This window comes from Oncorhynchus keta, chromosome 28, assembly GCF_023373465.1.
Source record: "Oncorhynchus keta strain PuntledgeMale-10-30-2019 chromosome 28, Oket_V2, whole genome shotgun sequence".
Taxonomy (NCBI): Eukaryota; Metazoa; Chordata; class Actinopteri; order Salmoniformes; family Salmonidae; genus Oncorhynchus; species Oncorhynchus keta.
The window spans coordinates 16,723,792-16,751,151 of record NC_068448.1 but is presented as its reverse complement, the minus strand read 5'-3'; the positions used below and the strand labels follow the sequence as shown (position 1 = coordinate 16,751,151).

General features: G+C 41.5%; 1 protein-coding gene across 2 annotated transcripts in view; it reads left to right on the top strand.

The window, feature by feature from the left end:
• The window catches only part of LOC118360706 (F-actin-monooxygenase mical1-like), a 49,585-nt gene extending 29,078 nt beyond the window's left edge, over window positions 1–20,507 (top strand). For both annotated transcript variants that reach the window (XM_052485043.1, XM_035740033.2), the window contains 13 exons: window positions 1,034–1,134; window positions 1,725–1,778; window positions 2,125–2,359; window positions 3,362–3,432; window positions 3,666–4,320; window positions 5,774–5,986; window positions 6,217–6,329; window positions 7,383–7,496; window positions 8,197–8,290; window positions 14,558–14,651; window positions 14,968–15,038; window positions 16,310–16,553; window positions 16,813–20,507. In XM_052485043.1, the coding sequence (XP_052341003.1) occupies window positions 1,034–1,134; window positions 1,725–1,778; window positions 2,125–2,359; window positions 3,362–3,432; window positions 3,666–4,320; window positions 5,774–5,986; window positions 6,217–6,329; window positions 7,383–7,496; window positions 8,197–8,290; window positions 14,558–14,651; window positions 14,968–15,038; window positions 16,310–16,518 (2,024 nt within the window). In that variant the 3' untranslated portion in view covers window positions 16,519–16,553; window positions 16,813–20,507. The remainder of the gene's footprint in view (window positions 1–1,033; window positions 1,135–1,724; window positions 1,779–2,124; window positions 2,360–3,361; window positions 3,433–3,665; window positions 4,321–5,773; window positions 5,987–6,216; window positions 6,330–7,382; window positions 7,497–8,196; window positions 8,291–14,557; window positions 14,652–14,967; window positions 15,039–16,309; window positions 16,554–16,812) is intronic.
• Window positions 20,508–27,360: the final 6,853 nt, after the last annotated feature.

Sequence of the window (27,360 nt, the reverse complement as noted above, 5' to 3'; positions counted from 1 at the left end):
CCTCACCCAAATGTTTAGCCCCGTTGTTTGTTTTAATAAAAAAGAAAACATTTGAATCACATTTTTATATTGCGTACCCCTGCCGTAATTTGGCGTACCCCCGACAATGCCCCAGTTTGGGAATACCTGCATTAGGTCAATGTTTGTCGTACATGTTACGTAATAATCACTGTGATTGTTTGCTTGATCACTTGTAGCCTTGACTCCAGAAGAACGTGGTGTTGGTCTGTTTTCACGAGACTACATTATGTATATTTATATAATTTTCTGTTACTGTGACATTGTTATCTTGTCATTGAGCATAGTTGTATTCATTACATGAAGATGTTTACTGGCATATTTCTAGTTGGCATTTCTTAAAACGCTGGACCAAGATTAATTGTATTATTAGTGAAAGGAATTGAATCTGGTCCCAAGTCAGTTGTTCAGACAGTACACAGTTTATGTAACCCCTTTTGTATAAGGGCTCAGGTGTTTTTCCCTCTGAAATGTGTTTGATGTTGATAAAAGGGAGAGGGCTGTCATTGTCACTTTAAGAGCATTACCCAGCGTGCCTCTGGTTAGAGTAGCTGGGGCTGAGCTCATAACCAGCCCTGATTGGCTGCCAGGGTTGTGCCGCTCTCCTGCGCTCGGTGGGTAAACCAGGCAGCAGCCAAAGCAAACAGCATCAGCCTCTGAGGAAATGGCTTATCAGGCTCGGGTGGGACTAGCCTCAGCCTCACCTAAAAGAGATCTAGCTACTATTCCTGTGAGGAGTACGGATTTTCCCAGGCTGTTTTTGCTGCCGGAGGTATTTCTGGTAAATACTAGCAGAGTGTGTAGGAGAGAGATTTTCAGTGGGGATCCAGCATTTGGAAGCAGGCTTGGAGAGCAGTTGCTCCGCTTGGCTTTGTCTTGTCTCTGTGATGCTGGAGGTAGAGAATCACTATGTAAGGGGATCGGCTGGCTAGCTGACACACAGATGAGCATGTTTCTTTCCGCTAGAACAGAGCAGGAGGACACTAAAGCTTGTGTGTATTTCTCTCTGCTGCAGAACCTCAGAGCCTTCCCCTGAAGCCATCCAAGACCCGGTCTTTTCGGGCTGCTGTGGTCTTCCTCAACAACCTCAAGCACAACTCTCTGCAGCGACGCAAGGTAAGGTTCAGGCAAGCAGCTGCATGTTGTCACTGAGACCACTGTAGTTGGCTGTTTAGTGTTTATTTAATATCAGGGATGGACTGGATAAGAACATTTGTGCAAAACCAGTTGTCTTTTGGGTGAAAAGAGGAGTAGGCCAACCTCAAGTTCGTATGGACGTCATTCTTTTTCATGCAACTCCCTGCAGAGCCGCGAGGTGAGCTAAAACAAGCAGCTGCATGTTGTCGCTGAGACTACTGTAGCTAGATTATTTACTTAATATCAGAGTTTTCTATATGAGAACCTCAAATTCATATGCCCTGTTATTTTAGTTTGTTTCTTGTGATTATACTTTCATTGTACATTCAATTTTCACTAGTTATAGTATTTTTAATGATCATTTGATTATTTTACTTCTGTATTATAAATAAGACCATGCTGCATGAGGTTTACAATTTATTTTGGCCTTTTCCAAAATCAACTGTAATGGCAAAGATACTTTTCAAACATGCAAGATAATATCTAAAGCATTGGTCATTTTGAGGTTATTCAGTTACTGTAATTTAAACCATAAACGTGGTCACATGACTGTTTTCTCTTTTACACAGGAGAGACTGGCAAGCAAGAAAGACGGAAACGGGACGATGGGAGAGGAAAAGGATGTGAGTAGTGTATCCTTATTATCAGAGGCTCACATGCAGTACAGAGCTAACCTTTCTCTTTACTGATGGATGTATCTGCAGACTTCAGGACTACTCCAACTACTATACTATAAATAGTTTCTGTGCTTTGTTCCTCTATTTGATTACTACTGGGATACAGAACCCAGAGATATGTACACAGAGTGAAGAGTTGTTGAGCCCATCAGATTTGTAATTTTTTATTGTGTGTCTTTCTTTGGCCTTCAGGACTACTCCCTAATGTTGAACCATAAGCACGTGTTTTTGTGCTATGTTATTGAACTACTGTAAAAAATATTACCGTTGTTCTCAATTTCTTTCCCCCCAGCCTTTAGCTCCTCTCTCAACCCCTAAGATAAACCCTGACCCTGTGAACCCTGACCCTGAACCGAGCCTGATGCCAGGCATCAGTAGCAATGAGGAGTGTTACTTCTGTTGCGAACGGGTCTATGTTCTGGAGAGGATCAGTACTGAGGGAAAGTTATTCCACCGTAGCTGCTTCACCTGCTATCAGTGCGGCACCACCCTTAGACTGGGCGGGTATACCTTCAACCAGCACACTGGTGAGTAGTGAGCACCGCTTGTACCACAGCCTATACTCGGGTACTCTTTTTCAGGGCAATAGGCTAGTGGGTAATCTGCAATTTTAGTAACACGTTATTTATATGGTCCCAATGAGCCCAATGAGAATCTTTTAGAAGCAGGATTTTTTACGAGATTCTATAAAATAACATCATGTTACTGTACAATAAAACATGTTACTGTACAGTAGAACATCATGTTACTGTACAGTAGAACATCATTTTACTGTACAATACAATATAATGTTATTGTACAGTAGAACATCATGTTACTGTACAGTAGAACACAATATTACTGTACACTAGAACATCATGTTACTATACACTAGAACAGTAGAACAGCATGTTACTGTAAATTAGAACAATAGAGCATGTTACTGTACACTAGAACAATAGAACATGTTACTGTACAATATATCATGTTACTGTACAGCATGTTACTGTACAGTAGACCAGCATGTTACTGTACAGTAGACCAGCATGTTACTGTACAGTAGACCAGCATGTTACTGTACAGTAGACCAGCATGTTACTGTACAGTAGAACGTTGCGTTACTGTACAGTAGAACGTTGCGTTACTGTACAGTAGAACGTCACGTTACTGTACAAGTGGGACTTCCATGGTCATTATTTACTCAAGCATGGAAAATATTTTGTGTGAAATGTTATGTTACATTTTGTCTGTTCGCAAAAAGGCTGCAAATTACTCCCTCTTTTGTCAATACAGAAACAGAATATAGCTATGTCTATTCCAAAAGCTGTCGTACCTGTATGAAGTTAAAAACGTACATTTCCGGATGATAAATACAGCACAGTTTAATTTATTTCTGCACCATATGAAAAATGAATGAAAGATCCCCTTTTATATGTTTTCTGGTTGATGTGAAAAGGGGAACAGGAGAAAGGGTTATTAAGTAGCGTCTCTCTAACGTGCCAGATCCAGACTCTCTGAAAGCTGTTGTTTTCCTTCTCATGTGCCCGCAGGGAAGTTCTACTGTGAGCTGCACTCTGAACAACTGGAGATGGAGAACGGGGAACAATGCCCATCCGTTCAGGTGGGTCTCTGTTCTGAGTTTGAGCAGATGGGAAATTAAACCATTCTGTTGCATACCATGTTGCCAGCTTGTGGCTTACTTGTCTATGTAGTACATTGCTTTTGACTCAAATGACTAGTTAATTTCACAGGACATTGTGCTTTAACCATTCATTTATAGAGGAATGTTTAATCACATAATACAATGCCAATGATACAGTGCTTCTTCCATTAATTTAATATTTTCCCTTCCAGGATACAATAGAAGATCACAATGAGAAGGAGAGAGGTGTGAATGGGATCTCCAGTGAAGAGCCCTCACCTTGTCCCTCTGAAAATGATGATGAAGAGTACTCTCTAGACTTGGGTCTTCCTAAACCAATGGCTTCTCAGGGTGAGGAACACCCCAGCAGCAAACAATCTAATCCTGTAGAGGAGCCCCATGTCCCACCAAATCCACCCATAGACGTTTACCCGAAGAAAGGGTTTAAGGCCAGTGAGGTGGAGGAAGAAAAGGAGGGTAAGGAGTGGGTTGAGGATCCCTCTTCATACCCCCCGACACCTGTCCCAAAACCTCGTCTATCTTGTTCGGAAATCCCCAGCCCTCAGGCCTCCCCTCCTGTACCCAAACCACGCACCGTCCTCCCCACCCCAAAAAGGGACATGTCACCGGCCCATGTAGGGGAGAAGGGGTCCCTCGAAGCAGCAGGAGAGAAAGGGACCCCCAAGGCAGCCCCAGCCCCTGACTCCAGGGTGAAGCAGTCCCTGCGGAAGCTGCAGCTCACCGACAAGAAGAAGAACCAATTAGTCAATCTGAGCTTCATCCTGGACTCTGACTCGGAGACACCTGGTTCTTCCTCCTGCTCCTCAACAGTAACAGCAGGGGGTCCCAGCCCACCCAAACCTCCAGGTATTCCTCCTCCTCTTTTATTATTGCTTTTGTTTGTTTTGATCTCTTCTACTGTGTTTTAACTGTAAGCGTTAGGATTTTAAATGGTGAGGATGGAATATACAGTGCATTCGGAAAGTGTTCAGACCCCTCCACTTTTTCCACATTTTGTTACGTTACAACCTTATTAGAAAATGTATTAAAGTATTCAGACCCTTTTATTCAGTACTTTGTTGAAGCACCTTTGGCAGCGATTACAGTCTCGCGTTTTCACGGGTAAGACACTACAAGCTTGGCACACGCCTGTATTTGGGGAGTTCTTTTCTGCAGATCATCTCAAGCTCTGTTGGGTTGGACTAGGTCAGGTTGACTGCACAGCTATTTTCAGGTCTCTCCAGAGATGTTCAGGTTAAATCGGGTTAAAGTCCGGGCTCTGGCTGGGCCAGTCAAGGACATTCAGAGACTTGTCCCTAAGCCGCTCCTGCGTTGTCTTGGGTATGTGCTTAGGGTCGTTGTCCTATTGGAAGGGGAACATTCGCCTCAGTCTGAGGTCCTGAGCGCTCTGGAGCATGTTTTCATCAAGGATCTCTGTAGATTGCTCAGTCCCTGCTGCTAAAAAACATCCCCACAGCATGATGCTGCTACCTCCATGCTTCACCGTAGGTATGGTATTGGCCAGGTCATGAGCAGTGCCTGGTTTCCTCCAGACATGTCGCTTGGTATTCAGGCCAAAGTGTTCAATCTTAGTTTCATCAGAACAGAGAATCTTGTTTCTCATGGTCTGAGAATCCTTAAAGTGCCTTTTGGCAAACTCCAAGCGGGCTGTCATTTCCCTTTTACTGAGGAGTGGCTTCCGTCTGGCCACTCTACCATAAAGACCTGATTGGTGGAGTGCTGCAGAGAAGTTTCTCCCATCTCCACAGAGGAATTCTGGAGCTCTGTCAGTGGCCATCAGGTTATTGGTTTGACCGGGCGGCCAGCTCTAGGAAGATTCTTGGTGGTTCCAAACTTCTACCATTTAAGAATGATGGAGGCCACTGTGTTCTTGGGGACCTTCAATGCTGCAGAAATGTTTTTGTACCCTTCCCCAGATTCGTGCCTCGACATAATCCTGTCTCTGAGCTCTATGGACAATTCGTTCAACCTCATGGCTTAGTTTTTGCTCTGACATGCACTGTCAACTGTGGGACCTTATATAGACAGGTGTGTGCCTTTCCAAATCATGTCCAATCAATTTAATTTACCACAGGTGGACTCCAAATTGTAGAAACATCTCACTGAGGATCAATGTAAACAGGATGCACCTGAGCTCAATTTCAATATTAATCCATATTAAATTAAGTCTGTAATGTGGAAAAAGTGAAGGGGTCTGAATACTTTCCGAATGCACTGTAACTCCTTTTGAGGTATGATAAGTTATGTTCAAAATTACCACAGTTGGTAGCTTGAAGGTTAAATCGAGTTTGATTTGCAGATTGCCAGGAGGAGGAGGGCTACTGGATTGGGGGCTCGAGGCTGGCGGGACACATCCGGGAGCTCAGGAACCGCCGCTGCTTCAGAAGGAAAGAGGAGCCTGAGGAGGGCCAGGGTCAACACGGCAGGGTCCGCTCCAAATTCTCCCCCTGGAACCTCTCCTCCCCTCGGCCGAGGAGGGACTACCGCTTCAGCGTCCTCAACAGCCACCCAGGTAAAGCTCCATGTAAAGTGGTGTGGTTGGACTGTCTCAGCTTTGCCACAGTATTTATCTATCTATTTAATCGATAGCATGTATTTGTATAGGCTTTGTACAGCAACAGTTGTCACAAAAGTGTTTTCCAGATACCTGACCTGGACCCCGAAAGAGCAACCAGCAGTTGTTGATTCCCATGTTCTTCATATCTGTCCTGAATGAATTGTTTAATTTCTCTATCTTCACAGAAGTACACTATCACCACAGTGTATCCGAAGATGGTGGTGCTGATGAGGATGATGATGATTATGATGAGTTGGATATGTTTGGAGTAGATGGCATGGATTTATATGATGACAAGGTAAGGACTGGGACTTTTTTAGCTGGCGTTTTAATTCCATCTATGGAATTTCATTATATATACAGTACCAGTCAAAAGTTTGGAGATACCTATTCTTTCCAGGGTTTTTCTTAATTCTTTACTATTTTCTACATTAATAATAGTGAATAATAGTGAAGACCTCAAAACTATGAAATAACACATATGGAATAATGTAGTAACCAAAAAGGTGTTCAACGAATCAAAATGTATTTTATATTAGAGATTCTTCAAAGTAGCTACCCTTTGCCTTGACGGCAGCTTTGCACACTTGGCATTCTCTCAACCAGCTTCATGAGGTTGTCACCAGGAATGCATTTCAATTAACAGGTGTGTTAAGTTGTGGAATTTCTTTCCTTCTTAATGCATTTGAGACAATTTGTGTTGTGACAATGTAGGGGTGGTATACAGAAGATGGCCCTATTTAGTAAAATAGCAATTCCATATTATGGCAAGAACAGCTCAAATAAGCGAAGAGAAACGACAGTCCACCGTGACTTTAAGACATGAAGGACAGTAAATCCGAAAAAAATTCAAGAACTTTAAACATTTTTTGCAGTCGCAAAAACCATCAAGTGCTATGATGAAACTGGCTCTCATGAGGACCGCCACAGGAAAGGAAGACCCAGAGTTACCTCTGCTGTAGAGGATAAGTTCATTAGAGTTAACTGCACCTCAGATTGCAGGCCAAATAAATGCTTCACAGATTTCAAGTAGCAGACACATCTCAACATCAACTGTTCAGAGGAAACTGCGTGAATCAAGCCTTTATGGTTGAATTGCTGCAAAGAAACCACTACTAAAGGACACCAATAAGAAGAAGAGGCTTGCTTGAGCCAGGAAACACAAGCAATGGACATTAGACCAGTGGAAATCTTTCCTTTGGTCTGATGAGTCCAAATTTGAGATGTTTTTGACTGGTACTGTATAGTCTTCATCTTCTTCTTCATTATTATTATTATTATTATTATTATTATTAGTATTATTAGCTACACACACACACACACACACTCACCCTTACTCTGCTGTCTCTAGTTCCAGATCGTCCCTTCAGACCCTGTGAAGGCTGAGAAGATACAGCTGATGAAGATGAGGACTTTGGCACGTCGGGCCAAGACATCTGAGATGCAGCGCTTCCACAAAGCCCAGGTCAGTTCACAGTTCACCAAGTTATCTAATCAGCTCTGCTTTGGAATAGTTAAAGGGATACTGCGAGATTCTGGCAATTATGCCATTTTTCTACTTACCCAGAGTCCTATGAACTCATGGTGGATACAGTTTTCATGTCTCTGCATGCAGCCATTGCGCTAACACTAGTTAGTATTGGCTTGTGAAACTACCTCTAACTTCCTTCATACTGCATGCAGAGACGTCAAATGGCTACCCAGACTATTTTCATTGCCCCCCTTCTACACTGCTACCTTTTTGTTATTATCTATGCATAGTCACTTTAATAACTCTACCTACATATTACCTCAATTACCTCAACACCGTTGCCCCCGCACATTGACTCTGTACCGGTAACCACTGTATATAGCCTCGCTATTGTTATTTTAATGCTGCTCTTTAATTATTTGTTACTTTTATCTCTTACTTTTGTAGGTATTTTCTTAAAACGGCATTGTTGGTTAAGGCTTGTAAGTAAGCATTAAGGTCTACACTTGTTGCATTCTACGCATGTGACAAATAAAATTAGATTTGACATACAAATGGTATCCATGAGTTCATCTGACTCTGGATAAGTAAAAAGAAATGGCCAGAATCTCGCAGTATCCCTTTAACACTGGACGCAGTATATTGACGATTGCTGCTTATCCAATATTACCCATCTTCTGCTTGTACTCTCCAGTCTATCCAGAGGCGACTGGAGGAGATCGAGGTGACGTATAAAGAGCTGGAGGATGAAGGTGTGGTGCTGGAGCAGGTACTCAGAGGAGAGGAAGGTGGGAACCCAGACAGATCCATTTGCTCTAACTAACACAATTACCACTAACAATAACTAGGAAAATATTCATCTTAGCTTGCCCTGAACAACAGGGATTAGATTTTTCATCTTTGATCCTTTGATATTCTGATGGATGTAATTACACCGGTATTTGGTTAACTTTACTAAGCCAGCAATGTACAAATGGACTTTTTAGTCTTTTGCTCTTCAGTAATCATATACAGTGCCTTCGAAAGTATTCAGACCCCTTGACCTTTTCCACATTTTGTTACGTTACACCCTGAAATTAAAATGGATTACATTTAGATTTTGTGTCACTGCATGTGTGGGGCACAGAGATGAGGTAGTCATTCAAAAATCATGTTAAACACTATTATTGCACACAGTGTAAGTCAATGCAACCTATTATGTGACTTGTTAAGCACATTTGTACTCCTGAATTTATTTAGACTTGCCATAACAAAGGGGTTTAATAAATACTTGACTCAAAACATTTCAGCGTTTCATTTTTAGTTTATTTGTAAACATAATTCCACAGCAGAAAGGTGCAATACCCCTTAATGTCGAAGTGGAATTACGTTTACAAATTAATTCTAAATAAAACGCTGAAATGTCTTGAGTCAATAAGTATTAAACCCCTTTGGTATGGCAAGCTTAAATAAATTCAGGAGTAAAAATGTGCTTAACAAGTCACATCAGTTGCATGGACTCATTCCGTGTTCAGTAATAGTGGTTAACATGATTTTTCAATAATTACCTTTTCTCTGTACCATCTGTAAGGTCCCTCTGTCGAGCAGTGAATTTTAAACACAGATTCAACCACAAAGACCACAGAGGTTTTCCAATGCCTCGTAAAGAAGTGCACCTATTGGTAGATGAGTAAAAATAACAGCATTTCCCTTTGAACATGGTAAAGTTACAGTGCATTCAGAAAGTATTCAGACCCCTTGACTTTTTCCACATTTTGTTACGTTACATCTTTATTCTAAAATGGAATAAATCGCTTTTTCCCTCGTCAATCTATACACAATAACCCATAATGACTAAGCTAAAATGTGTATATTTTGGGGGGCTGATTTTTTAAATTTTTTTAAATCAAATAAAAATATATCACATTTACATCAGTATTCAGACACTTTACTCAGTGCTTTGTTGAAGCACCTTTGGCAGCATTACAGCCTTGAGTTTTCTTAGGTATGATGCTACAAGCTTGGCACACCTGTATTTGGGCAGTTTCTCCCATTCTTCTCTGCAGATCTTCTCAAGCTCTGTCAGGTTGGATGGGGAGCTTCGCTGCACAGCTATTTTCAGGTCTCTCCAAATATGTTAGATCGGGTTCAAGTCCGGGCTCTGGCTGGGACACTCAAGGACTTTCAGAGACTTTTCCCGAAACCACTCCTGCATTGTCTTGGCTGTGTGCTTAGGGTCATTGTCCTGTTGGAATGTGAACCTTCGCCCCAGTCTGATGTCCTGAGTCCTTGTCATCAAGGATTTCTCTGTACTTTGCTCCGTTCATCTTTCCCTTGATCTGGAGTAGTCTTCCAGTCCCTGCCACTGAAAAACATCCCCACCGCATGATGCTGCTACCACAATGCTCCACTGTAGGGATGGTGCCAGGTTTCCTCCAGACGTGAGGCTTGGCATTCAGGCCAAAGAATTCAAGCTTGGATTCATCAGAACAGAGAATCTTGTTTCTCATGGTCTGAGAGTCCTTTAGGTGCCTTTGGCAAACTCCAAGCGGCCTGTCATGTGCCTTTTTTACTGAGGGGCTTCCATCAGGCTACTCTAGCATAAAGGCCTGATTGGTGGAGGGCTGCAGAGATGGTTGTCCTTCTGGAAGCTCCTCCCATCTCCACAGAGGACCTCTGGAGCTCTGTCAGTGACAATCGGTTCTTGGTCACCTCCCTGACCAAGGCACTTCTCCCCTGATTGCTCGGTTTGTCTGGGCGGCACTGTGTTCATGGGGACATTCAATGCTTCCCCAGATCTGTGCCTCTACACAATCCTGTCTTGGAGCGTTACAGATAATTTCTTCGATCTCATGGTTTGATTTTTGCTTTGACATGCACTGTCAACTGTGGGACCTTATATAGACAAGTGTGTGCCTTTCCAAATCATGTCCAATCAATTGAATTTATGACAGTTGGCTCCTATCAAGTTGTAGAAACAACTCAAGGATGATCAATAGAAACAGGATGCACCTGATCTCAATAAAGAGTCTTGTAGCAAAGGGTCTGAATACTTATGTAAATAAGGTATTTCTGATTTGTATTTTTAATAAATGTGCTTCCACTTTGGCATTGTGGGGTGTTGTGTGTGTGTGTGTGTAGATTTATTTTTTGTATTTAAAAAAATCAATTTTGGAATAAGGCTGTAATACTCTCCGAATGTACTGTATTAATTATGCTTTGTATGGGGTATCAATACACCCAGTCACTACAAAGATACAGGTGTCCTTCCTAACTCAGTTCCCGGAGAGGAAGGATACCGCTCAGGGATTTCACCATGAGGCCAATGGGGACTTGAAAACGGTTGCAGAGTTTAATGGCTGGGAAAGGAGAACTGTGGATGGATCAGTAACATTTTAGTTACACCACAGTAACCATAATGACAGAGTGAAAAGAAGAAAGCCTGTACAGAATAAACATATTCCAAAACATGCATCCTGTTTACAATAAGGTACTAAAGTAAAACTGCAAAACTGTGGCAAAGAAATGTCCTGAATACAAAGTGTTATGTTTGGGTCAAACACAACATATCTCTGAGTACCACTCTTCATATTTTCAACCATGGTGGTGGCTGCATCATGTTATGGGTATTCTTGTCATCGGCAAGGAATAGCAAGATGGCGCCGACAGAGATGGTCGCCTCGCTTCGCGTTCTTAGTTAAGTATTATTACATTCTGCCGGGAAGAACTATTGGATATAAGAGCAACGTCAACTTACCAACATTACGACCAGGAATAACCACCACCCAGGACAATGGATCTGATCCCAGTAGCTGACCCAAAACAACGGCGCCACAGAAGGGGCAGACGGAACGGTCTTGTGGTCAGGCTTCATAGACGGGCACATGGATCACCGCTCCTGAGTATACTACTCGCCAATGTTCAGTCTCTTGATAACAAGGTAGACGGAATTCGAGCAAGGGTTGCCTTCCAGAGAGACATAAGAGATTGTAACATTCTCTGTTTCACAGAAACATGGCTCACTCGGGATACGTTATCAGAGTCAGTACAGCCACCCGGTTTCTTCATGCATTGTGCCAACAGAAACAAACATCTCTCTGGTAAGAAGAAGGGAGGGTTATATGCCTTGTGATTAACGACTTGTGGTGTAATCATAACAACATGCCGGAACTCAAGTCCTTTAGTTCACCTGACCTAGAATTTCTTACAATCAAATGCTGACCGCATTACCTACCAAGAGAATTCTCTTCGATTATAATCACAGCCGTGTATATCCCCCTCCCAAACAGATACCTTGACGGCCCTGAAATAACTAAATGGACTCTATGTAAACCATATATCCTGAGGCTGCATTTATTGTAGCTGGGGATTTTAACAAAGCTAATCTGAAAACAAGGCTCCCTAAATTCTATCAGCATATCGAATGACTCGAGCTAGCAGCATTATTGGTCATTGCTACTCTAACTTCCACGACGCGGACCCTGTCCTCCTTTCGGACAAATCTGACCACGACATTTTGTTGTTCCCAGCCTATAGACAAAAACTTAAACAGAAACGCCCGTGCTCAGGTCTGTTCAATGCTGGTCCGACCAATCGGATTCCACGCTTCAAGATTGCTTCGATCACGTGGACTTTGATATGTTCCGGATAGCCCCAGGCAACAACATTGATGTATACGCTAACTCGGTGAGCGAGTTTATTAGCAAATGCATCGGTGAGTAAAACATTTAAATGTGTTAACCCTTGCAAGGCTGCTGGCCCAGACGGCATCCCTAGCCGCGGCCTCCGAGCATGCGCAGACCAGCTGGCTGGTGTGTTTACGGACATATTCAATCAATCCTTATCCCAGTCTGCTGTGCCCACATGCTTCAAGAGGGTCACCATTGTTCCTGTCCCCAAGAAAGCTAAGGTAGCTGAGCTCAACGACTATCACCCCGTAGCACTCACTTCTGTCGTCATTAAGTGCTTTAAGAGACGAGGCAAGGATCATATCACCTCCACCCTACCTGATACCCTAGACCCACTCCAATTTGCCTCCCGCCCCAATAGGTCCACAGACCACAGACACTGCCCTAACCCATCTGGACAACAGGAATACCTACCATAATTTCCGGACTATAAGCCGCTACTTTATTCCCACACTTTGAACCTCGCGGTTTATACAATGACGCGGCTAATTTATGGATTTTTCCCGCTTTCACAAGATTCATGCCGCCAAAAAACTGAGCACCGCCACATAATGTGACGTAAATCGAGCGTGCTCAAACTTCCCATCATTCTGATTACGGTAGTAATTTTGTCACCCTCATCATGGCAAAGACACAGAGAAATGCATATGATGCAGCTTTCAAGTTGAAGGCGATCGATCTGGCTGTTGGAAAAGGAAATAAAGCTGCTGCATGGGAGCTTGGCCTTAATGAGTCGATTATAAGACTTTGCAAACAGCAGCGTGAGGAACTGACTCAGTGCAAAAAGACAAACTTTTCAGAGGGAAGAAAAGCAGATGGCCCAAAGTATTTGCAGCCACTCGACATCAGTGTAAATCTTGCATTTAAGGTGGCGCTCCGTGTTCAGTGGGGAGAAATCCTTCACTAAAACGGGCCGCATGCGAAGAGCAACTTATGGTCAAGTCTGCCAGTGGGTCCTGACAGCGTGGAGCATTGTCAAAAAATCCACTATCATCAACAGGTTTCGAAAGGCTGGACTGCTGCGTGTTGAAGGGGCAGCATGAGCTCAGCGGGGTATTTGCCTCCGGATGAAAGTGACGAGAGCGACAATGAAAACCATCTAACATCGGATGAAGCAATTCTGAGGCTATTCAACTCCGACACCGAAGGAGATTACTTCAGTGGTTTCAGTGCACAGGAGGAGGAAGATAGTGACCAATGACTTTACTGGTAGGCTACTGTTTAATTTTTGTTACAAGCCGTGTTTCGTTAAAGCCTATTTATTTTTGTTACAAGCCGTGTTTCGTTAAAGCCTATTTATTTTTGTTACAAGCCGTGTTTCGTTTAAAGGCTGTGTAAAGTTAATTTGTTTCAATGTACCGGTAGGCACCTGCGGCTTATAGACATGTGCAGATTATTTATGTACAAAATACATATTTTTTTTAAAATAATTCAGTGGGTGCGGTTTAATATTCGGGTGCGCTTAATAGTCCAGCAATTACGGTATGTAAGAATGCTGTTCATTGACTACAGCTCAGCATTTAACACCATAGTACCCTCCAAACTCGTCATTAAGCTTGAGACCCTGGGTCTCGTCCCTTTTCTGTGCAACTGGGTCCTGGACTTTCTGACGGGCTGCCCCCAGGTGGTGAGGGTAGGAAACAACATCTCCACCCCGCTGATCCTCAACACTGGGGCCCCACAAGGGTGCGTTCTCAGCCCTCTTCTGTACTCCCTGTTCACCCATGACTGCGTGGCCATGCACGCCTCCAACTCAATCATCAAGTTTGCAGACGACACTACAGTGGTAGGCTTGATTACCAACAACGACGAGACCGCCTACAGGGAGAAGGTGAGGGCCCTCGGAGTGTGGTGTCAGAAAAATAACCTCTCACTCAACGTCAACAAAGCGAAGGAGATGATCGTGGACTTCAAGAAACAGTAGAGGGAGCAACCCCCTATCCACATCGATATGGAACAGTAGTAGAGGAGGTGGAAAGTTGCACAATCGAGATCATTGTTTTTAAGAATAATGTGCAACTATCGTACAATACAGGTGTGCAAATCTCTTAGAGAATTATCCAGGATGACTCACAGCTGTAATCGCTGCCAAATGTTGATTCTAGCATGTATTGGCTCAGGGGTGTGAATATTTATGTAAATTAGATATTTCTGTATTTCTTTTACAATAAATTAGCAAAAATGTCTAAACATGTTTTCACTTTGTCATTATGGGGTATTGTGTAAAAAAAAATACTACTAATAATATTTAATCCATTTTGTATTCAGGCTTTAACACAAATTCAAAGGATATGAATACTTTCTGAAGGCACTGTAATCCTCGTCTGTATTTTCACCAACAAATGGTGGAAAATACTTTTGACATTCACCCTCTGTTTCCTCCCCCAGACAGCTGTGGTTCTCCTGGGATGATCGACCAGTGGGTCCATCTGGTCCACCAGAAGAACACTCTGGTCTCTGAGGAGTCAGACCTTATGGTGGCGTGAGTATATAGCCCTGGTTTATATTTTGTTGTTTTTATTCATCACATTTCAATACATATTGAGTAATGCTTTGTTTTCTGTGTAGCACATAAGTTCCCAGCAAGCCAGTGGGGACACAGCAGCAGACGTCCCTCTCTCCACACTGTCACTATTGTTTACGCTGACCCTTATTCAACAGTTACTTCCTTGTTTTGGGGGTTTGATCACAACTTACTTTAATATAGGCTCCATTGACTGTAAACAGCCGGAAGCAGTCTTCTAGGTTGAGTCACCCTGTTGTTATCCAGCTGGTGTTTCCTTCTCTTGGCCCCTCAGGTCTCGACAGCTAGAGCTGGAGGACAAACAGAGCACGCTAGAGATGGAACTGAGACGATACGAGCTGGATGGTAAGTTACCCTACACAAACAGTTTATTTTCTTTATATTCATGATGTTCACTGTATTTCAATATGAAACACAGACCGAAACGTTGCATTTGTGTCACTTACCACGTTTCCATCCAGGTTTTATGCGATTTAATTCATACAATATAAAATAAATCATAAGAGCTGTGATGGAAACATTAAATTTTATAAATGCAGACAGATAATTAGTTCATTCAACATGGTGGGATCTTTTTAGTGTAACATGTGCTATGCGAGAAATGGCAGTGTAAACGCCTTTATGTGCAAATATTTATATAATAACCATTATATCGAAGTAAACTTGGAGTCACACGACGGCATGGTGTGTGGTCCTCACACTATGACTCGGAAAACCATGCAGTTTAAATTAGGCTACAGATGAAATAATTTATGATGAACTTCACAGTGGCTCCCGAGTGGCGCTGTGGTCTAAGGCACCGCACCTCACCAAGGTTGTATCACATCCGGCTGTGATTGGGAGTCCCATAGGGCGGCACACAATATGCCCAGCGGCATCCGGGTTTGTTCGGGGTAGGCCGTCATTGTAAATAAGATTTTGTTCTTAACTGACTTTCCTAGTTAAATAAAGGTTAAATAAAATAACAAATAGTGGTGAAACTGCATGGTATGAGCTTGATGCCACTTTCCAATAAGTGTTAAGGGTCTTATTTTGGTGACATGATGATTGATGCTTGACTGCCGTTTTGACAGTTATAATCCATAATCTCATGTCGTTTCCATATGTTTGATGTGTTTGATACCATTCCATTCCAGCCATTACAATAAGCCTGTACTCCTATAGCTCCTCCCACCAGCCTCCACTGCCGCAGAGCCTACCTGCACTATCTGCCAGCTGTTTGCTAGAGCACATGTGCCATGACCAGAGTAGGCACATTTGCTATTTAACACACTGCTAGAGTAGAAAATGTGATAGAAACACATTGAACTTTAGATTTTTATTCGCTACATGAAAAGGTACATTTTGTGTGTGCTACATCATCATGCACTGATTTTTATCTGTAACTAGTCCGTTGTTTTTTAAATACACCACTAGTGGGAAATGCACATATTTTCTTTATGCGGATTTGAGAATATTTGCATGAAAGTCTGTCGCCAATTGTATGGAAACCTAGCTACTGATAGCATTGTTGAAAGATCACTTATCGGGAGCAGCAGACTGTGTGCGGATAGACTTCTTTCTGTTCGGCTCCAGTTCAAAGTTTGTCATTTTCGTTCTGTCCGTGTCCACCCCAGATTCTGAGAAGTCTGTGGAGCAGCAGGCAGAAGAGGAGCGTGTGCTGCAGGATATGCTGGAGGTGGTGGACATGAGGAACTCTCTGGTGGCCTTTCTAGACGAGAAGAGACGACAAGAGATGGACTCTGATGAGCAGCAGTCCACCTCGCTGCTAGAGGTCAAGAGACACCCTACAGCCTCAGCTGGGGCACAGGTGTACTGGGCGTGAGGGTGACTTGGACTGGACGTGAGGGTGACATACAGGTACTGTCACACACACACGCATACACACACACACAGAAATACATGTGCAGTTACATACACACTTAAATATATTAGTAGAGACTTGCTGCTTACAGACACATCCATAATGTTGCATTTGCGAAGCCAAAGATGTATTGGTGAAGGTATTTCTCCACAAGTGTTGTGCTAAATGTTGAGGTACAGTATACTGACCAGAGGCAACGACACAGACCCTGGCCTGGATAACTGTCTGTCCTTCCTGGCCTGTCCCCATCCGCAGTCAAGGCAGTCCTGCTCCAGCAGCAGCCCCAGGATACAGAGACCACCACAGCCAGCTGAACTCACACCAACCTCACTGAGGACCTGCTGACAATACAAAGGACCCAAAGTCGCATGTTCTTAACACATGGTGGATTGTGGAGATATTATATTCTGTGGGTTGGACAGTATTGTTTCAAATGAATTCTGGATTCATGTTCATTTATTTTGGTAAACCTAAATCTGCTAGTTCTGCTAAGCATAAAGTTAATGAGATTATCGCAATTCTACTTTTCTATAATGTAGTGACAAAATTAGATACAATAAAAACAAAATTGGTCCATAAAAATGTGTTTTGAAATGTCCTTATTTTCCATGAAAACATACATGAAATAATTTGCAAAATGAACAGGAAATATAGTCAAGGTGTTGACAAGGTTATAAATAATGATTTTTTTTTAATTGAAATAATAATTGTGTCCTTCAAACTTTGCTTTCTTCAAAGAATCCTCCATTTGCAGAAATTACAGCCTTGCCGACCTTTGGCATTCTAGTTGTCAATTTGTTGAGGTAAACTGAAGAGATTTCACCCCATGCTTCCTGAAGCACCTCCCACAAGTTGAGTTGGCTTGATGGGCACTTCTTACGTACCATACGGTCAAGCTGCTCCCACAACAGCTCAGTAGGGTTGAGATCCGGTGAATGTGCTGGCCACTCCATTATTGACAGAATACCAGCTGGCTGCTTCTTCCGTAAATAGTTATTGCATAGTTTGGAGTTTGGAGTGCTTTTGGTCATTGTCCTGTTGTAGGAAGAAATTGGCTCCAATTAAGCGCCGTCCACAGGTATGGCATGGTATTGCAAAATGGGGTGATAGCCTTCCTTCTTCAAGATCCCTTTTACCCTGTACAAATCCTCTACTTTACCACCACCAAAGCACTTCCAGACCATCACATTGCCTCTGTAATGGATGTGAAACTGCTAGCTTAGTTGGTGGTGGTACGCGCTAAATAGCGTTTCAATCGGTGACGTCACTTGCTCTGAGACCTTGAAGTAGTAGTTCCCCTTGCTCTGCAAGGGCCGTGGCTTTTGTGGAGCGATGGGTAACGATGCTTCGTGGGTGGCTGTTGTTGATGTGTGCAGAGGGTCCCTGGTTCGCACCCGGGTATGGGCGAGGGGACAGTCTACAGTTATACTGTTACACCTCCACCATGCTTGACAGATGGCGTCAAGCACTCCTCTAGCATCTTTTCATTTTCTCGGCGTCTCACGAATGTTCTTCTTTGTGATCCGAACACTTCAAACTTAGATTTGTCTGTCCATAACACTTTTTTCCAATCTTCCTCTGTCCAGTGTTTGTGTTCTTTTTCCCCATCTTAATCTTTTCTTTTTATTGGCCAGTCTGAGATATGGCTTTTTCTTTGCAACTCTGCCTAGAAGGCCAGTATCTCGCCTCTTCACTGTTGACGTTGAGACTGGTGTTTTGCAGGTACTATTTAATGAAGCTGCCAGTTGAGGACTTGTGAGGCATCTGTTTCTCAAACTAGACACTCTAATGTACTTGTCCTCTTGCTCAGTTGTGCACTGGGGCCTCCCACTCCTTTTTCTATCCTGGTTAGAGCCCGTTTGCACTGTTCTGTGAAGGGAGTGGTACACAGCGTTGTACGAGATCTTCAGTTTCTTGGTAATTTCTCACATGGAATAGCCGTCATTTCTCAGAACAAGAATAGACTGACAAGTTTCAGAATAAAGTTATTTTTTTCTGGCCATTTTGAGCCTGTAATCGAACCCACAAATGCTGATGCTCCAGATTCTCAACTAATCTGACGAAGGACCGTTTTATTGCTTCTTTAATCAGCACAACAGTTTTAGTGTGTTTTCAGTGCTAACATAATTGTGAAAGGGTTTTCTAATGATCAATTAACCTTTTAAAATGATAAACTTGGATTAGCTAACAGAACGTGCCATTGGAACACAGGAGTAATTGTTCCTGATAATGGGCCTCTATGCGCCAATGTAGATATTCCATTAAAGAATCTGCCGTTTCTAGCTACAATAGTCATTTACAACATTAACAATGTCTTCACTGTATTTCTGATCAATTTGATGTTATTTTAATGGACAAAAAAGTTATTTAAAAAACAAGGACATTTCTAAGTGACCCCAAACATTTGAATGGTTGTGTGTGTGCTATTTATACATATATATATATGATGTTAAAGGGTCAGTGCAGTTGATGTGATTTTCCATTTTTTTAAATGATATTTCCACACTGATGTCAAAATTACACACTGAAATGATGAAATGATTAGTGCCCTTTTTATGTAAGACCTGTTTGAAAAACAGGACAGTAGCTCTCAAGCACAGTTGGTAGAGCATGGCGCTTGTAACGCCAGGGTAGTGGGTTCGATTCCCGGGACCACCCATACGTAGAATGTATGCACACATGACTGTAAGTCGCTTTGGATAAAAGCGTCTGCTAAATGGCATATATTAACAGGGTTGGCGAGCCCTTGTCTAGATGATGCTATCCACCAATCAGGGCTGTGTATGTAAATATATTTGCATCAAACATTTGTGTCAACACGATCAGACTGAGCATATAAAAAAAATATATATTGTATTCGTAAAATAAAAACACCGTGATTTTATTAGCTGTACAGTGATGATAAAAATAATAAGACTGCATGGGGGCTTTAAATACATGATATTATTGCTATTACTATTTTTTAAATAATTTTTCACTTTGTTAGCACTTTTCAGTGGCTCATGTTGTGGATTGCTTTGCATGTTACATTGATAGTTAATGTTATTCTCCCGAGTGGCGCAGTTTTATTTTTAAAATGTAATCTTTATTTAACCAGGTAGGCTAGTTGAGAGCAAATTCTCATTTGCATCTGTGACCTGGCCAAGATAAAGCAAAGCATTTCAACACATACAACAACACAGAGTTACACATGGAGTAAAACAAACATACAGTCAATAATACAGTAGAAAAAAATCTATATACAGCAAGTGCAAATGAGGTAGGATAAGAGAGGTAAGGCAAAAAATAGGCCATGGTGGCAAAGTAATTACAATACAACAGTGGTCTAGGTCTACGTCGTTGCGTCTCAGTGCTAGAGGCGTCACTATAGACAGACACCCTGGTTCAAATCCAGGCTGTAATTGGGTGTCCCATAGGGCGGCGCACAATTGGCTCAGTGTCGTCTGGGTTTGGCTGGTGTAGGCCGTCATTGTAAATTAGAATTTGTTCTTAACTGACTTGCCTAGTTAAATAAAAAATAAATAAAATATTCTCAGGGGTTAATGGTTCTCTCTCGGAATCCATGTTGGATGGATTTTATATCCCTTTGTGAATGTGTGTGGTACTAAGACTCAATTCTGATCCTTTTTCTAATAATTCGTTTATCTTTTTTAGAGCTGATCTGATTGGTCAAAATATCAGAATTTGTCTGCCTGTCTAAACGCAGCCTATGATAGTGTATCGGTGAAATACATTCTGAAGTGACCGGGTATTTTTTTGTTGTTGACTATAACCATTAGCCATCATTTTGTCATTTGCAAATCTCTGTAAATAAATATATGTTAACAGTATGGCCAAGTTTAATACAGGGAAAACTGTTGTGAGTGAGACCCGGCCTTAGGCCTATGTATCTTATTGTGCTGCCAGGACAGTACTTTTGCAGAAATTCAAATAAAGATCATGCAGTTTCAGCTCCTTTTACTAAGGACTCTATTTAATCTGTATCGCTAAAGCGTTACAGATTGTTTGATAGAAATGTAAAGCTAATTTCCGATTTAGTGGACATATCCAGCGTTTGCCGTGAATGCAGTATCCGCTAACGCGGGAACCTTTCCTTTAAATGTCAATCATGCTCTAATGCTGAACTTCCACAATACAGATTGAATAGACTAAAACCCTTAGTTATTAGATTATACGTACAGTATTGGAGTTGTTTGCTGTATAAGACGTGTTGACTAGAGAGTGGTAACCATTACATTGTGGAACAGAGTTTGTAGAGACGTGACTTCACAAATTGCCCATGAACTATAAATTCAGCGAGTGTTGGCTGTAATCTACAGTTTATTCTGATGGCACTGGCGTTGAATTGACTTTCAAAACATAATCTAGTATAAAGAAGTATTGTATTTTGTTTCACAGCAAATTGAACATGCTCAGTGATACCTGCTAGCAGTGCAAAACAACTATATCCAGCCTCTTGGACTGTTTTTAATAACCTGAATATAATACTGGAAGTAATAAAAGAGGTTATGTCACCTACTGAAGAGGGTTATGTCACCTACTGAAGAGGGTTATGTCACCTACTGAAGAGGGTTATGTCACCTACTGAAGGAGCTGGTGCTCTGAGATGCAGACGTGAGCTCAAAGTAGACCAACTCACTTAGGCACACAACGCGAGCGCCCTGCAGAGAAACAGGCCTCTTATTAAAGTGTTATGCAAATGTCTCCACTCTGCAACCAAACTAAATGAAACGACCTGAAGCCTTAATGAGTTAGATGTTCAATTATTGTATAAGCATGTGCCAGATTCAGATCTGATTGACCAAAAGAGTTGATCTGATTGACCAAAAGACAAATTATTGGAAAAAGATCCAAATTGGGTTGCCTGTGTAAACGCAGCCTAATTGATCCCAAACAAAGCCCCATTTGCAGGCCAAACAAAGGGGGCAGGTGAAGCATTATACCTCAAATGTTTCTTTATTATAAAAAAAAATTATAACCTTTATTGCTAATTGTCTCTCCTTGCAAAATCATGTACATTTACCAAGGTGAATTTCCTACATGTACCTATTTCTTTAATCTCATGCAGGTTTTATTTTTATAAATATGAACCCTCATCCTTTATATTTATTATTCAGCAAAGGAAGAAGAGATCATGAGATTAATTTGATGTTAACAGGAACCCTTGATTACAGTGCTTGCGTACAACACTTACAATATACATTACCTGGCCAAAGTTACAAAGGGCCATCCCAAAGTTTTAACCTTGGGCTTTATGTATGAATGGGTGAGTATGGCAAGCTGGGCAAGTGCGTATGATGCCATCTTGGAAATCTGGGCGAGGGAGGATGCAAACCATTCCAAAGATGTTATGACAATTTCACAATATGAGGTCGACATAAAACTGACATTGTGAAAATTATGATGATTCCTGTTTTGTGTAAGAGCTGTTTGAAAAAATGGCTGTAATTTCAGCCTGTTCTGGTGGGATGGAGTTCTTGACCCAGACCACAATATGATCTGATTACAATAGACCAATTACAATATCATCTACCAATCAGAACGGTGTATGTAAATATCTTCAAATGTATTTTCTAACACCCACACGATAAGACTGCGCTTTTGAATGGCCAAAATATACTCAGTGAAATAAATTAAACAAAATATATGCTGGATTTTCATTAAACACACAGTGATGATTTTAAAACACAATTTAAAGACCGCATTGGGACTTTAAGCATAGTTTACTAGTACACTAGTGATGGTCCTTTTTGAGTCAGTGTTATTAGGTACACATGAGCTCTAGAATGGACCTTTGGTTTGATTGTCAGTGAGGTTGTACAACAGATTTATTTTAGGATGAACTGCTTCGCCGGGTCTTGGTAACTTGGTATGGCTTGAGTGTGAGCCCTTCAGCTGAGGTGAGCTCATCAGTACAGGATAATACTGTACCCTCATCATTCTTATCATGTAACAGCTATTCAGTACTCATCTCTGCAACCAAGGTTAACCCTATATATAGGTGGCCATGGTTGTACGAGGTCCAGCTTGGGAATTTAGCCAGGACACTGGGGTTAAATGCCCCTACGCTTACAATAAGTTCCATGGGATCTTTAGTGACCACAGATAGTCAGGACACCCTTTTAACGTCCCATCCAAAAGAAGGCACCGCTACACAGGGAAATATCCCCAATCACTTCCCTGGGGGAGTGGGATATTTTTTTTAGATCAGAGAAAAGAGTGCATCCTACTGGCCCTCCAACAGCATCTGGTCTCCCACCCAGGGAACAACCAGGATTAACCCTGCTTAGCTTCAGAGGCAAGTCAGAAGCAGGATGCAGGGTGGTATGCTGCCAGAAAATACATGCTTAGCTTCCAGTCAATGTCTCTATACCAAGTTGAGAGTCTCATCTTTCAGATACAATTGGAACTGATTTGATAGCCCATAGCGTTTCAAAGTGTCTCTTTTCAATCATTACTAATTTTGGGTAAAAAAAAAATGTTGCTGCTTTTAGGGTTAAAGTGTGTTAAACCGTGTTCTGATGTTGAACAGGACCATTAAAGAAACAATGGTTAATATGTGTTATAATCATTGCATAGAAATGTGATGGCATGCCTTGTTTTCCTTCCATGACTAATTGATGCTGTGTTTGACATTGCTTCTCCTTTGTCATTGCCTAGTGTTATGACAAGTTATCAAATGATCAGTACCGGATAAGCCTATGAGAGATTCATGTACACTATAAACCTGTGAAGAGTCAAGGGCATGAAGGAGTCCTTCACATCTACAATATGCTGTTACAATCCAGTGTGGTCATTAACAATTTGCATCCTGTTTCTTGTGAGTGCTGTGCTTGCATTGTGGTGTTGTGTGAGCACATAGGCTATGGCTAGCTGTAAAGCTTGATATATAATTTATAATTATCAAATAATAATTACTGATATACAATGTCTGACAGTAATAATGTTTGCCAAATCAACATGCATTGAGAGCATGCATAAACCCATTGCAATTTGGCTGTGCAGTGCCATTTTCAGTATTCTGCATGTGTATGAAAAGTATAAATGAATGCATCAACAGTAAAATACTAAATATATATTTGCATGATGTCACCTTGATGAAAAGTAATAAATCCTAACACATTCCTATTTCAATGAATAGGCTACTGCACATCTGGTAATACAAATGTATAGATCAAAGATACAATCTGTAATTGAAACAGTATGACCCTGCCACTTTGTTTGGTAAACTGATGGATGGAAAAGTAACCAATTTGACAAAAATTATCCCATTATTTGTTGTTCAACACCAGCACGACGTTGGAGAGACATGACAAAGTGTTGACTACAGTCTGCACTTCTCTCTCAATAAATGAACAACCGTGAGATCTCGGCCCCTCCCCATTAAACGGGGATTTAACCGCGGGACCTCATTTAAGACCTGAAAAAGATTGTTATTTCCGCGGCTGCCGACACAGTAATCTGTCCAGTCTTCAACGTGTTTTTGGCAGGAGAGTCAGAATAGCTACATACATCAACTACAGCAGCCTCACAGGAAAGTCCAAGAGAAATCCGCTATGCCCGTGTAAACTGCTTCTGGGGTATATATAGGCCTATCTCATTCATTCCAAAATCGGTCCATCAGTGCTTCTGAATTGAAGGATTGTAGCCACGTCCTATGATATAGTTGCTTTTTTATATATATAAATAAAATAAAATATGTAATTTCAGCAAGCAACTTTTTAGCCGAATTTCTAGGCTATTCTGCGCGTGGATGACATTCAGATTCTGAAAAAAAGTCCATAACCCTACAACTAAATTCAAATAATGTATCTTATCTGTAAATCTATTTTTGAGGTTGTTTTACAATCAGAATCGTGTAAAATATCATTTTTAACAGGCTAATTCGATTGATTGCGCAGGGGATGCAGCAGCCAATTTGGTCCCTTTGTGTTTAGAGCCGTAGGAAAAAAACACTGGACCAGTTTTTAAACGTCTAACAATCTGAGAAATGTCTTTAAAGTTTAAACGAGCCTGAAGTGATGATAAAAAGATTAAAACATATCTAAACGATGTTGTACGTGTTCTGAACTATGGATAGCAACACTTGAACACGGTATTCCGGAATGTATTTTCCTCTGGGGAAAATAGTATATTCTATTCAATTGTGTCTAGCCTAGGCTATTGCACGTGTCTGAAGCTATCATCTATGCTATGATGTGGTATTCTTCTTGCGTTGTATGCTCTGCTCTGCACTTGGATGATTTGATCTGGATATGCACATGAATCTGGATTACTGAATATGCACAATCGTCTGGATTTACTCTATATGCACAATCATATATATACACACACACACACACACACACTAATATATATATATATATATATATATATATATATATATAAAATGTAAGCAGTGCTTAACTGTCTGCGGGGAAGTCAGGCGCAGGAGAGCGGAAATGGGTAACAACTGGAGCACTTTAATAATGCACAAAACAAGCTGTACCCAGAACAACAAAATACGGGTAAAATAACCCCTCGCAAAACCAGACATAAGTGCACATGCCCATACAACAAACAATCTCACACAAAGACATGGGGGGAACAGAGGGTTAAATACACGACAGGTAATGAGGGAATAGAAACCAGGTGTGTGGGAAAACAAGACAAAACAAATAGAAAATGAAAGGTGGATCAGCGATGGCTAGAAGACCGGTGACGCCGAACGCTCCCCGAACAAGGAGAGGACCCGACTTCGGCGGAAGTCAGGACAATATATATATATATATATATATACACACACACACACAGTGCCGTGAAAAGGTATTTGACCCCTTTCTAATTTTCTTTACTTTTACTTTTTTTTATACTGAATATTATCAGATATTAATCTTTTGATATTTTGGCCAGCAGCATACCACCCTGCATACCACGCTGGCTTGCTTCTGAAGCTAAGCAGGGTTTGTCCTGGTCAGTTCCTGGATGGGAGACCAGATGCTGCTGGAAGTGGTGTTGGATGGCCAGTAGGAGGCACTCTTTCCTCTGGTCAAAAAAACAACAACAAATTATCCCAATTCCCCAGGGCAGTGATTGGGGACACTGCCCTGTGTAGGGTGCTGTCTTTTGGATGGGACATTAAACGGGTGTCCTAACTCTCTGAGGTCATTAAAGATCCCATGGTACTTATTTTAAGAGTAAGGGTGTTAACTCTGGTGTCCTGGCTAAATTCCCAATCTGGCCCTCAAACCATCACGGTCACCTAATAATCCCCAGTTTACAATTGGCTCATTCATCCCCCTCCTCTCCCCTGTAACTATTCCCCAGGTTGTTGCTGCAAATGAGAATGTGTTCTCAGACAATTTACCTGGTAAAATAAGAGATAAATAAAATCCAAAACCTAATATTAGATAAAGGGAACCAGCAGCAATACAGGACTCTTTTTTATAATCTGAAAACATGTTATTTGTCCCTCTTATACTTTCCACCAAATCTCCCTCTTCAAAAATACTGTTTTAAAGCAGATAGATATTCCAATGTTATTAAAGTAGCTAGCTAATCCAATGTTATAAAATCAGATAGCTAATACAATGTTTTTAAAGAAGCTAACTAATCTAATGTTATTAAATCAGCTAGATAATCCAAGGTTATTAATCAGATAGCTAATCCAATGTTATTAAAGCAGCTAGCTAATCAGATGTTATTAAATCAGCTAGCTAGTCCAATGTTATTAAATCAGTTTGCTAATCCAATGTTATTCAATTAGATACTGTTGAAGTCGGAAGTTTACATACACGTAGGTTGGAGTCATTAAGACTCGTTTTTCAACCACTCCACAGATTTCTTGTTAACAAACTATAGTTTTGGCAAGTTGGTTAGGACATTTACTTTGTGCATGACACAAGTAATTTTTACAACAATTGTTTACAGACAGATTATTTCACTTATAATTCACTGTATCACAATTTCAGTGGGTCAGATATTTACATACACTAAATTGACTGTGCCTTTAAACAGCTTGGAAAATTCCAGAATATGATGTCATGGCTTTAAAAGCTTCTGATAGGCTAATTGACATCCTTTGAGTCAATTGGAGGTGTTACTGTGGATGTATTTCAAGGTCGACCCTCAAACTGAGTGCCTTTTTTGCTTGACATCATGAGAAAATCAAAAGAAATCAGCCAAGACCTCAGAAAAAAAGTCTGGTTCATCCTTGGGAGCAATTTCCAAACGCCTGAAGGTACCACATTCATCTGTACAAACAATAGTACGCAAGTATAAACACCATGGGACCACGCAGCCGTCATACCGCTCAGGAAGGAGACGCGTTCTGTCTCCTAGAGATGAACGTACTTTGGTGTGAAAAGTGCAAATCAATCCCAGAACAACAGCAAAGGACCTTGTGAAGATGCTGGAGGAAACAGGTACCAAAGTATCTATATCCACAGTAAAATGAGTCCTATATCGACATAACCTGAAAGGCCGCTCAGCAAGGAAGCTCCAAAACCGCCATAAAAAAGACGGACTACGGTTTGCAACCGCACATCTGTACAAAGATCATACTTGTTAGAGAAATATCCTCTGTTCTGATGAAACAAAAATAGAACTGTTTGGTCATAATGACCATCGTTATGTTTGGAGGAAAAGGGGGAGGCTTGCAAGCCGAAGAACACCATCCCAACCGTGAAGCACGGGGGTGTCAGCATTGTGCTGTGGTGGTGCTTTGCTGCAGGACGGTCTGGTGCACTTCACAAAATAGATAGCACCATGAGGAACAAAAATGATGTGGATATATTGAAGCCACATCTCAAGCTTGGTCGCAAA